Source organism: Rissa tridactyla, chromosome 4, assembly GCF_028500815.1.
Source record: "Rissa tridactyla isolate bRisTri1 chromosome 4, bRisTri1.patW.cur.20221130, whole genome shotgun sequence".
Taxonomy (NCBI): domain Eukaryota; kingdom Metazoa; phylum Chordata; class Aves; order Charadriiformes; family Laridae; genus Rissa; species Rissa tridactyla.
In genome coordinates, this window is record NC_071469.1 from 28149846 (window position 1) to 28163276 (window position 13431).

A 13431-nucleotide genomic window follows, 5' to 3' on the forward strand; every position below is an offset into this window, starting at 1 on the left:
GGAGCGGTCGCTGCCCACGGGCTGTCCCTTTGCCCCGGCCCGGCCGGGGCCGTGGGGCGGCGGCGGGGGAGAGCGGCCCCCGGAGGGCATTGCCCGGAGGCGGCGGGGCCGGGACCCGGCAGGAAATGGAAGGATGAAGTGTGCAGCCGGAGCGGTGATGTTCCTTCTCTCCTTGCTTTCCCCTGCAGGAACGTAATCCGCAATGCTAGTTCTCAGGTTGCTCAATGTTGTCGCTCCAGCCTACTTCTTGTGCATCTCCCTAGTGACCTTCGTCCTCCAGATCTTTCTCTTCATCCCCAGCATGTTCAGAGACCCTTCCACCACCCCACTTTTCTCTCCTGCTCTGCTGCATGGGGCCCTCTTCCTCTTCCTCTCAGCTAATGCCCTGGGCAACTACATCCTTGTGATCCAGAGCTCCCCTGAGGACTTGGGCAAGGGCTTAAACTTGGGCGAAGGAGCCGAAGTGGTGGCGGACTGGCTGGATGGAAGCAGGTCCCCTGGCTCAGCCTTGCCCAGCACTCACTTCTGTAGACTGTGTGCCAGAGTCACCCAGAGGCATGACCACCACTGTTTCTTCACAGGGAACTGCATTGGGAGCAGGAACATGCGAAACTTCATCATGTTCTGCCTCTACACCTCCCTGGCTTGCCTCGACTCCCTGGTGGCAGGCATGGCTTACATTTCTGCTGCACTCTCCATGTCCTTTGCGAACCCGCTGGCCTTCCTCACTCTTCTGCCTCACTCCATCAGCCAGTTCTTCTCAGGTAAGAACTCCTTCCTTGGAGATGAAGACCGTCTTCCTCCTCCAAGGCTCCTGCAGTGGTGGGGGGGGGGCATGATCTTCTTCAGATAGCTGTGTGTGGGGAACGGTGGTGGGGAAATGGGCAAGAGGGAGAATTAGCTTTGTTCAATGAAGTCCTCTTTAGAGGCTAGAGACAGCCTTTGCAAAGGATTTTGCTTCACCTGAAATAGAGGCTGGGACCCACTCCAGGTTACAGCCACAGCCCTATTCCTAATGTTCTGGAAAATGCCCCATAACCAGCTTGTCAGTGCTAGAATAGGACTATCAGTCATGCAGGGAGTGTGTTGCAATTAGACATAGGAGAGGGATTTCACTCTTTGTACTTCAGGTGAGGGGAATCTTTTGCCTGTCACAGGCAGAGGTGGGTGGTCCGTAGGGTTTTGTATCCTACAAGTCTGACGGTTCTCTATATCCCAGCAGAGATATTCTCATTGTCTTCATCCAGGTCTCCACTCACCCCCTCCACTGTCACCTGCCTCCTGGCAGAATAAAAATACTGAGATCTTGCCATCCTTCCAGCACAGGAGAATTGGGGTTCAGGCAACAGAAACCAAGAGAGGAGTTAACATGACAGGATCAGCCACCTCATTCATGACCCCAGTCTGGGGGTCCACAGAGAACCAGAGGAAATTCTCTGTGCCTGCTCTTTGCACAAGCCCCACACCAAAAGGGAATATTTCTTTCTCCTTGTCCCCATCCCTTACCCGTCATTCTGCTTCTCCCCCTTTCCCCTCTCCTCCTGCCCTTCCATAAATCTCCACAAACTTTCCCCTTCCCCCTCCTGATTCTGCTCCCATAACTCTTCCTCTCCCATCCTCGCCTCCTCACCTTTCAACACGCCCTCAAACACTCCAACCTCAACCCTTTCTCTGTCCAAACCCAAGAACTAGATAAAGCCTGGTCTCAGAGAACTGACTATGCAGACAGCTTAGACTGGTATTCTGCCCTGAAAGCAACGGCAGAAAAATGCTATTTCTCCCCCTGTGCAGCTCATGCTTCGCACACTTAGATCAGCTTTTGTTAGACTAAAATAGGTATCCCATATATTTTAGCTTTGCAGATTCAGCTGAGCTCAGTAAGAAGGGCCCAGAATGTGTTTTGGCTCGTGCACCATCACCAGAAGTGTTGATGATGATCTGAGCGTGGAGTTTCCGCTGCTGGGGATGCAGGAGCCAGAGAGGCCCCAGCTTGCTTTTAGAATTCCAGGCTGGGTTTGCAGGGTTGCCATCTGAAAACAAACAAATATCTCTCTACTTGGCAAATTAGCAGATTTGTCATGGTAATCACTGAGAGACAATAAACATGAAATCCTGCCATGACATTTTTATGGAGTCATTTTTCCAAGTAGAAGAATTTTTGTAAATAATGTTGCATGAGCTTCGCTAGCATTAAAAACACTGGGAATGATTTTCCCCTGTGCCTAAGCTGTGCTCAGCACAGCAGCCTGGGAGGGGGAACGGGGATGTGGGAGGAGATTATCAAGGAATTAGTTCTCTCTCTCTGACTCTGTGGGCTCATCTGCACTGAGCTGGGTCCTGGCATATGTTTGAAGAGCCACTGAAGTGCCCCAGCTCCGGCGTCAGCAATTGCAGTGCCAAGGACGGCATGGGGAGTGTTTGAGTGGGACACAATGGCGCTGGGTGCAAGAGCTGGGAGCTGAGAGCCAGAACACCCTCGAGAGGCAGCAGCTCCCAACAGCTCCCACTGAACCTCTAGCTCAGCTGAGGGGAGAACTGCTGCCTCACCCAGCAATATATGGGCATGTGGTGTCTTGGCTGCTTGGGAATAATGGCCTACTGGGTTTCTACCAGCATATTTAACCTCCAGTTCTGGAAAGAAAAACACAGCCTGGAATAGTTGCCTGGAAGGGTTGTCCACCCAGTATTTTTCAGCTAACGCAACTATTACTTAAGGGTTGTTGTAGGATCTAAAGAGAGCATTGCTATAGCAGGGAAAAAAATTTACCTTTCTCCTTCTCCATCATGCCCTCTGCACGGGAGGAGGAGTATAGGAGGATGAAGGGTGAATCTGCTGGTCTTATGTCAACTGAGCGCTCCCTGTTTTCATGCTGGGAAAATTTTCAGTTGGCCCAGACTGTGCTTGGGCATGGATTTTAGAATCTGACCCAGAGTCTATAATTTCAGCCTGTGATTCAGCTTTTCTAGCATAGATAATGTATGGCAATAAGCTTGAGACCACACCAGGTCAGAGAAAAAGTGAATCCGAGACTAAAATGCATGAGGGACAAATGGAGCGCACGTTTGTAAACACAGGTCAGATTGGATCCACAAAAGAAATTATAGAAAATGCTTTTCTAGGTAACCTGAAGAAAAGGTTAAAAAAATCATGTATCTGGATAGCATGGCACAGAGATGCTTAATATTTGCAAGGGGAAACAAGGATAATTACTCTCTTGATGTTGAATTTCTGCAGCTCATAGAAATAAAGCTTACAGCCGCCTTGCAAAGGCTCTAAAGAAAATAGCTGTCTTTCTCCGTATCCCATCTGAATATCAGCTGTAGGAAAGAACAAATGTCTGTCACGCTCTGGTCCAGTAAAAGAGGGGCTCAGAAGCCCATATTTGGCTTTGGGCTTCCTACCTGATAAATTAAGTTATTCCGACAGAATTGGTATGAGGATTTGTCATCATCCTAAGGGGCTTGTTCTTCCCTTGCTGTTATTGCATATGAAGCCCACTGAGCTGAATGGGATCTAATGAGAAGGGAAAGATGACATTGCATTTAGGAAGAAAACTGAATGACTCCTTTGCCATTTTCAAGTGAGGACAATCTCTGAAAGCTCGAGGCTGGAGTCAGTGTCCTTACAAATCATCCTCAGAGGGGCCTGCTGGCTGAGCCCAAAGCTTGACGTGATCGTCACAGGTCAGCCCCGATCTCTCACTTACAGCACTGCCAGGTGGAGAAGCCGGGATTCACAGATTGCAAAACCAGATGACACCACCTAATCCAGCCTTCTGTATAAGAGAAGCAAGAGACGCTTATCCAGCCACCCTTGTATTGAATTTAAACCCTGAAGCAGCCATGTACCTGTTTTAGGCAGCAGACCTCTACCGTCCGTGCAATCCCTGCGCCAGCAGAATTGCTCTTGTAGGGCCGTAGAGCAACCAGAGCTTTCACCTGCCTGAGTCTGTCTGTCCCATCCAGAGGGATGGGAACATGCGAGAGCTTCTTCATTCTTAAACCTCGCAGGAACCAGTAAGAGATATATTTATACCAGTATTGACACACATTTAATTTTCTTTGTATGCCTGTGTGTACATATGGGTGTTTAATAATATACCAATATACACAAAATACGTGTGTACACATTCGTATACACACACAGAGAATATTATTTTAATGGGCTTAGATCTGCCTACGCACTGAAAGGTCACTCAGTGATACCTGCTATTATACTAATATTTTCCAGAAGGAGTTCTAAAATCATTGTAGAGGAAAGGGCCCACAGAACATTTTTATTTAAATATATTCAGCATAAATACATGCTACAAAACCTGTTAAATTAAGAGCTTCAGACTACAAAGTATTTTGAACATTCCAGCAGCAGTTTTAAAAAAGGAGTTTAGATTATATTTTGGAAAGTTTTCTGTTTCTGTTTCTTGCATTCATATGAAAACTGCCTTTGCCCAATGGTAGAAAAGTCATTACTGATTTATTTTTCTTTTTTAAGATATTTTTTAAATGTGATTTGAGAGAGAGACAGAGCAAAATCCCAGATTTTTCTGCCTAGTATTAATGCACACAGTAAGGCTTCTGGAAGCATCTACATACTGTAGGACCCACATCTCTTTTCAAAAGGAACCTAGAAATCTTAGACTTGCTGTGATGAGCCGGTAGATCCTGAAATAAATTAACCATTCTTCAAAATAGTGAAGTCTTACAGACATATTTCACTTCTGGCTGAATTTGCCCCTGTTACCTAGAGCCTCTCATTAACAGCAAAGGGAGAAGTGTATCATTTTAGTATTTCCCCAGCGAGGTCCATTGCATCAGACACTACAAATGAAACAATATTATATAGTTAGAGCAACCAGCCTGTCTTGCTCCTAACTCCCCGCTTGTGGCCGGAGAATACAGGCAGCTCGTCATTTCTCGGGGCTGAGCGTTACACTGGCATGTGAGGTGTGTCTAAACTCGTTCTTTTATTGTCCTCCCTCTCCCTGATTCTTGGTCTGCAGGAGCTCTCCTTAGCTCTGAGATGTTTGTCATCCTCATGCTCTACCTCTGGCTTGGGATTGGACTGGCCTGCGCTGGTTTCTGCTGCCACCAGATGCTGCTGATCCTGCGTGGGCAGACGCGGTACCAGGTGCGGAAAGGGATAGTGGTAAGAGCCCGGCCCTGGAGGGAGAACCTGCAAGAGGTCTTTGGCAAGAGGTGGCTGCTAGGACTTCTCATCCCTGTGCTGAATGTGGGAAGTGACTACCGTAGGCAGAAAGTGAAATAAAATCCCCAGGAATGTGCGTGCATCCCATGCACACAACACCTCCCCTGTTCTCTCCCACTGTCTCCTGGATCACTGAAGGGCTGGGCGACTCCATCTCTCGGGATTGCAGCCTCTGTGGGAGGAAAGGACTGGCTATCAAACAGAATAAATTTAGCATATTAACAAGGAGATCACAAACCATGTAGATTAAGAGATACCGCAGCTTAGTAGTCACATCACTGCACCTGCGTACGTGGCAACAGTCTTTGAACTAGCAGAAAAATTAGTCAGACCTTCCTGTGGCTTCCTGCCTGACTCCTCCAGCCCCCAGCCCCATTAGCCACCCTATATAGTCCCTTATGAACCGCAGCAGGAGCTTTCAGAGAGCCTGGCCTGTTGTGGTAGACTGCAAAAACAGTGTCTCTGTCTGTTCCTTGGGAGGGGTTTGCAGGGTGCCCTTTTGGCTCTGATATGCTTGAGGTAACATCACGGTACTGAGAAGCCTTTAATGACAGAACTGCAATGCAATCAAGCTGCCCTAGAAGCAAGCTATGCACATGGCTAAGGCGACAGGTAAACCTTCTCTCCACAGGCTAGAAAATCAGGAAGGAAACAAAGAGAAATACAGAATTTCTCATTTCTGTTCTTGATCTGCTCCCTGTGCAATGATATGTCAGGACTGTAGCTCCACTACTTATTTTTAGCAGTCCTTTGCCCAATGACACAGTCCAGGCAAAGCTGCCCTTCTGACAGGGAGCAGCAAGTAGATAAATAGTGATCAGATGGAGGCACAAGGAGAGGAGACCGCAGAGGTGAATGAAAAAGCTGTGTCTGAGAAGCTGTGTGATGAGGCAGGCTGTGTGTGCCTGTGAGAGAGAGAAGGGGAAGTGTGGACACACAGCGAGCTGTCAGTAGGGTGCCAAGAGCCCTGCTGATGCGCCTGAGCCCTGATGCATCACCCTCTCACAGGGGCACCTGCACCATTAGTGCTGTGAAGAATTCAAAATCTCAGAAGACAGGGAGGTTTTCCAGCTGGTCAGGAAGCTTCACTTTGCACTAAAACAAACAAAAAAATGTTTACCTCAAATATCCCTGCCACACCGTATTTATAGGCTCTCCAGGGCAATTACCTCTCGCATTGCTGCAGAGGGGTAAATTCATCCATGTTATAACTCCATTAAGGAGGTTAATGGAATTACTACAGGGATTAATCAGCCTAATGTGTCAGTTGTTTTCTAGCTGCAGCAACAGCCCATGAGATCAGTGCTGAGATCCTATGCTTAATAGGTGCCTTAAGAAAGGATACCATGACATCTCTATGAGGATCATAGCACTGGATTCTCCAGCAGCTGCAACAAGAAGCCTCTGTTTTGGGAAACTGCATCAGCTTATGCGGGCTGGATAGGAATCCATTGCTTCTCTTCAGTAGGCTGGGGAGTATGCTGACAAGCCGTGAAAAATGTTATTTCTTCCTCAGAAATGCTCTCGGTGCATCTCAGGTCGAAGAATGCACCTGCTTTCATCCTTGCGTTTCTCACGAGCCATAACAGAGGCACTCATTGCTACAGGCTTTGTAACCGTCCTTCACTGCTACAGACTTGCATACACATTTGATCAATAACAAACAAAGTCTATTGTGATGAGCAGAGTAACCATGAAAATATACTGGAAAAACCCTTAGCTGGAAAATTAAAAGCTGTAGGATGTATGTCCTTCCACACTCTGTGTGTTCACATGAATGCACCGCTGTTCCCATGAGTAATACGCTGTATTTTCACTAACAGTGAACAATAAAAAGTGTTCTGATTTTTTACATGAGCTGTATTGTGCTTTTTGACAGTTCATTAGCTGTCTCTGTACATTTGTTACAGCATACGCACGGACATGTTGAAGGAAAAAGTTAGGATTTGTTTATCACTAATAATTCATCATGTGATTTTGGACAAGTCCTTTCACTCTTCCTACTTTAATGTAATGACCAATCTAAAAATGCATCTAATAAACGACTCGCAGACCCATTCTAATTTCTATTTATAAATTACACAATCAACCTCAACTGAAAGCTACAGGAAAATTAAGCTATTATCATCGCCCACAAACAGCATCTTGATGTAAATTATTCCTTACTGGCACAATAGCATCAAGGTGAGCAGACAGTCACCTTGTCGCTGGAACCGGAGCCAGTGCCTCGTGCCATACACCTCGCCTTGGAAGGATTCCCAGGATTATTCTTATTCCACAGACCGGTTGATCCAACTTCTTCGTTTTTGTATATTGCTAGAGGCAACAGGCTCCCAACATTTCAGCCAGCACCTTCCTCATGTCAGCAGAAATTATGGTTTCACACCCTCACCCTCTGCTTTTGGCGTTTGATTGACACTGCAGTCTCGGGCAGCTCGTGGCACTCGGTGCCTGCTGCTGCGCTGCCTCAGGCTGTGACCTCTTCGGGACCGCAGGCTGAGAAGGGCAAAACCCGCTCAGAGTTTCGGTGGGCCGCTTTGCAAGGACAGCCCCCACGCAGCACAACAGGATTAGTTGTCCATGAAGCCTGTTGCCTCTTCACACCAGGGTTGGATCATGCCCAGCCCCTGCCTCAGAATCACGGCTGTCCGCCCTCGTCGTGAAGTCTCGGTCCTTGCTAAAGCAGAGAGATCCCGGTTTGAGTAACTGCAGCACAGTTCCCCACAATTATTCTTTCTGTCAGGTACCTGTGCTCTGAGCTGTAAGTTGATGCATTGCCATTTTACGCAGCTAAACTGTTCCTTTGCAGCAAACTGCTGGATTTCAGAAGTAGTGGTGGGACTTTCAGATGGATACAGCCTTCATAGTTATGTTCCTCTGGGACGAAGCAAGCTATAAAAATGTAACATTAGACTGACCCTGTATATTGGCTTATTTCTCTGTTCATTTCCAAGTGTGTGGACTGCCCTGTTTGGGACAGAGTAGTGGTTCTGCAGGAACAGTTGAGAGTAGCTCTTTAATTATCCAGCTGCCCTGACATCCCTTCCTTGTCATACCTGTGCATCCTCTTATAGAAATCCTTGGCAACAAAAAGTAACAGGGCTCAACAACTGTGAACAGAACGTTTGCTCTTAGCTATGACTTAGTAAATGAAGGCTGAGCCCAATGGCAGTGTTAAAAATTCTAAATCTGTTCAATAGCTGTAAAGTTTTATAAGGGTAAATACTAAAAGCTTCTCATTTTCCATGTTTAGAGAGCCATTACTTATTCTTTGCATTTTATTAAATAGCAGCTGCAAGAGCAAGTATATTTTGGAACATGGTTTCTTGTGACAATGTCTAAATACTTATGAAGGTTTTAAAAATCAAACACTTCTCTGGCTTTGGAAAATCAGGTGAGCATTTCTTCTCTGATAATGCCAATGTCTGAAGCAAAAGCTCCCTGTTGCTTAAGACCTTGCACAGAAACCATGGACTTTTGCTTAGTGGCTTGTCTATTTTAAGTGTGGCTACCTGAAAAAATGGTGCCACCTCTAAGGTCTCAGAAGTCTTTGCAATGACAGTATAGAGCCAGTTAGGGAATGCAACTGTGAAGTAAATCAGAAAAAGTCTGTTCTTATGTATAGTAAGAATCTCATGCAAAATAAGAAATAGATGGCTTTCCTCTTCGTACTACACCATTGGGCAGCCCCCAAGGCCTGGATGCAGAAAGTCTTCATTTGATATCCTCAGAGGATATGGAGTTAAAACATCAAGTAATAAGGAACAGTGAACACATGAGAAAAGATGACATGAAATAGCATTTATCTTGTTTAAGAAATAGCCAACTCAAGGGAGATGATCACAGTCTAAAAATACTTGCAAGGAGACAGAATAAATGAATGAGGAGACTCATTAACTGTAAGGAGATAGCTGGAGGAGGACGGATAGTCCTGGACTGAGAGAAAGAAAAGCTGAGGTCAGAGTTTAGGGCATCTATCTTTACAACAGTCAGAAGAGAGCAATCAGAGACAGTGGCCCCAGTGAGAGCAGAAGTGATTTGATGTTTGTAGGGATGATGCACTGAGACGCATCAGGCAGTAGAAGTTAAGACAATAGAATTCAAGTTATCTTCATTGATTGTTAACTGGATGGACACAAATAAAGCCGAGACTGAGAAAACTCACTGCTAATCACTTTCTGCACAAAAAACCTCAAAGCCCAAGCACAGCCAAAAGGGTATTTCTCTCTTGAACAGCAAATGATGTTACAAGCAAGAGATGCATGGGTAGAAGTCATAAGTAGCAACAGCAGAATCTATATAGTTCTCTTCAAGTTATTTAAAGACTAGCCAGAACTATCACGGTTAAAGTAAAGCAATGACCTACTTGTTCAATATAAATAAATAAAGGGAGAAGACAAATTAAAGCATACGTGGAGTCTCTGTGCCCTGCTAGATATTTAAATCAATGGAAACGCAGTGTTGGACAACTTACATTAACAAACAGTAAGATCTTCTCTAGTAACTACATGTCCACATGTGGATTCTCTGCTTTTCCAGCTCTTTTCCAGATAACCAGAGGAATAAAAAGTTCTTGGAGATTACACCAAATGTCATCAAACACGGACCAATTAGTGCTTCAGTCCTCTTATGGAGCCATCCAGCCAGAAGCTTCATCTTCATTACACCAAAGAGGTTTTAGCATTGGTTGTCCTACTGAATCTAACTGGCAAGTGACGTCAGAGCTCAAGCAGGCCAGTCCCATGTCCCTCAAGGCTTTTGGAGCCAGCATCATCTAGCCTCCCCAAATGTTGACAAATAAAAAATGCAAGTTCTCAAGTACTAGTGTCATACACTGTCTGCACAGTGCCTCATTTAACACTTTAGCAGACACCTTAGTAGTAGTTCCAGAATTGCTATCAATTAAAAATAAATGGAGTATGTTGATCAGTTTACTTCAAAAGAGTCAAAGCAGTGGAACACAATAGCAAGCTCTACATGTGAAAGAGAAGATTCACCTTGTGATCAACAGGGATGGGAAAGTTTCATTTGTCTGCTACTGATTTTCTAAACACTGCTGTTAATCTACCTTGATCTTGAATAGTTATCAACTTGGGTTTCCTGTGATTACTGCATATCCACCAACTTAGGGGAAGGCACAGCTTCTGGCATGTATTTCAGCTGTTTTGCTCAGTTTATCTTTACCACCCATGATTCCCAGATTCACGTTATCATGCCTGACTGGAAAATTTCCATTAGATGTCAAGTTAGACTTTTAGCTGCTTGTGTTGGATAAGAAGAGATGAAGACATGAACATACGTATCATCAGACTGACAAAAATACAATAGATTGCTATACCCTTAAGAATCTTATATATTCACTGGGCAGTGGGTTTAACACAGTGGACCCACATGAGAGTGCCCTAAGAGTCAACACACAACTGCTGAATGTAGCTTTGCCACAGACGCTGTTATCAAGAAATTATGTTATCATCCAGAACTGCTTGAGATCACAAATGAGCTTTATGTTCAGTGACAGAAAAACAAAAGACATATCCAGTATCATCAGCCAGGACTCCTAATAGTTTATGATCACTGGGAGGAAATTGTTGACCAGTACAACATAAGCAGTCTTTCTATGTCTAAACATGAACTGCCAAATTCAAACAGGTCCACATAGTCCAGATGTTATGAAAGCAGCTTGAGAAAAACTTCAAAATCACATTACCTAAAGGAGAAAGTGTTTCACTAGGTAAGAACTTCCAAGCATTCAAAGCTAAGATCAATGTTTTGAGCAATGGAAGTTCCTTCAAGACTTGGAGAACCTGTCCCCCTACTGAAAACTTTCAAGTATCAGTTCTTTATTAATCTACACTGAGTTTGATATTCAAGGCTGTCATTAGATGTTCTCCCAAAACATCCAGTGTTAAATTAAATAAGAGTGGTTTATACAATACTGAAGACCACCATAAGTCCTCCCAGTAGCATGTATCAATGCTATGATTTTCTTCTCCAGGGAATACTTGTAACACTTAGTGAGATGGATTTGTCTGAGAAAACCTTGATTAATCAAGTAGTTATTACACTAAACAAAACTTGATTAAGATTTTAGAAGTGTTATTGTTAAGGCAAAGATTTTTTTCCTTTTCTCTTCAAGCACAATATAGGGTATAAAAAAATCTTTTGGACCCATCTATCCATGTCTCTAGACCAGTATGCACTAGACTGCAAGTTTATGAGTGCTCTAGATGTCTTCCCTTATACTTCCGTTGACACTAACAATCCAAGGAAATAAGCTAATTTGTGAATATGAAGCCATTAAAGAAGGCACAAGGAAATAAAGGGACTGACTGCAGAAAACAAAAGGTGTCAACAAAGTTCCACTAAGCTATCAGCAATGTAGTTCACACAGATCTAAAATCCCTTTTAAAGCCTCTGGAATCAAAGCTCTAAAAAACTCATAAATATTTTTCCTGCCAGGAGGAAAGCTGAAATTTCAAATCAAACTGTAAGACCCAGTTTCTGGCTCCCAGAACTGGAGTGTTTTCCAGGTGTATGAATTTAGCCCACTGCCATCTCAGACCACTCTGTTGCTTTAGGGTAGTTAGGTGTTTCAGAAATTTGTCTATATAATCAATGCAGCGGGCAGGTACAGTCAACCTGAGCAGAGCCAATGTCCTGCAGCAAAAGATGCCGTCAGCTCAGAAAGAAATACTACTATCCAGGCTGTCAACAGTAAAAACCCCTTAGCTCAGGCAAGGAACTTCCATGTGACACAGAAGCTTTCTGTGTTTGGCAGTAGAAGGTTTGGGGTAGGAGAAATTCTGTAGTCACATTGGAGCCACATCTCTTCCCTTGACAATCTCTTTTTGGCTTTGTGTACTGACTGCTCCTTACGAACTAATTTGGCCCAAACTTGTCCAGCATCATCCAATCAGCTATCGGCATATTCTGGGAAAGGATGAATTTCAGCGGGGCTCATCAGGTTATGTATTATGTTGATGGAAAAAGAGTAGGAAAGTGTGAAATATGTGAAGGAGCGTGCCAACCCAGCCTACAAATTATAGCATGATGGTCAAACTCAATATGAGCCTGCAGAATAAGATGGCAGCATTTCAGACTGCATCTGAAGATGAACTTGAAGCAAAAAAAAAAATTCAATAAACCTTTTCCATGCTGCTCTGATGCAATAAAGACACACAATATTATATTCAGCTTTGCCTTCATTAGTCAAACCAGATGGAGTTCACCGAAAAGCCAAAAAATGATTAAGAAGCTGAGAAATGGATTTGTAAGAGGAAAAACACGGTTATGTTTGCCTAGCTTGGGTAACTACAGCCAAAGTGGATGTGAGGAAAATGTGGCAACCATCCACATGTTTTGGAAGCTGGGAGAAATAATTCTTGTTGGATAAACAAGCATCAACTAGAAATAGAGTTCAATTTACGGAAAGAAAATGACATGTTAACATTTCAGGAAATACGTCCAAACAGCAATTCTTCCACTGTCAGCCTTTAGAACAAGCTTACGTTGGAGAAGCTGAAATCTTCACATCTAGGGAGCTCCAGAACTGAACAGGGTAAAGCACAGTGAACAGGGAACTGCCTGCTTTTGCTGGAAAACAGTGGGGAAAAATAAGCCGGAGAAACAGCAGCTTCCACTCTTTATGGAGATAGTTGCTCAAGCTTAAGCCAAGAGGAGATAGATGCTGATCACCTGGGATTTGGTAATATTATTATGATCCTTTTCTATTCTGCATTGCACTTCTTGCCATCTCAGATGGGTTCAAAATATTTATTTGTATCAGTGCTTTATTCAATAGAAGTAACATGAAATACAAATAGTTGTGCAAAAATACAGTAGTTATATATAGGCAATATGTATTAAGCACAAAACAGTGTTTTGGTCTTCTCTTTATAAGCATGGGATCAGACCACGTGATTCCCGCATGGCTTCTGTTTGTAAATGCTACAGCAATGATTGGCAGATGCCAGAGAACTTCACAATTTTACATCCCTAAAGTAGTTTTCTGTTCAATGATGAGTTAGGATGATATTTCTCAGCATTTCAATAGGACTAAGAGATAGTCGAACCACTTATGTTTTCACTCTCTTTTATACTTTCAAGTACTGTCAGAATGACCATTCTGTGTGTATGTAAACTGAAGAAAACATATCAATATTTCTGTTTGTTTTTTTTTTTAACATTGAAATGAACAGTTAGGTATGTTAACTTCCCATAACACA

General features: G+C 43.9%; 1 protein-coding gene across 1 annotated transcript; it reads left to right on the forward strand.

The window, feature by feature from the left end:
* On the forward strand, window positions 1-5266 carry ZDHHC22 (zinc finger DHHC-type palmitoyltransferase 22). Its single transcript, XM_054199426.1, has 2 exons — window positions 1-764; window positions 5001-5266. Exons 1-2 carry the CDS (start codon window positions 203-205, stop codon window positions 5264-5266), a joined length of 828 nt encoding a protein of 275 aa, XP_054055401.1. The 5' UTR covers window positions 1-202.
* Window positions 5267-13431: the final 8165 nt, after the last annotated feature.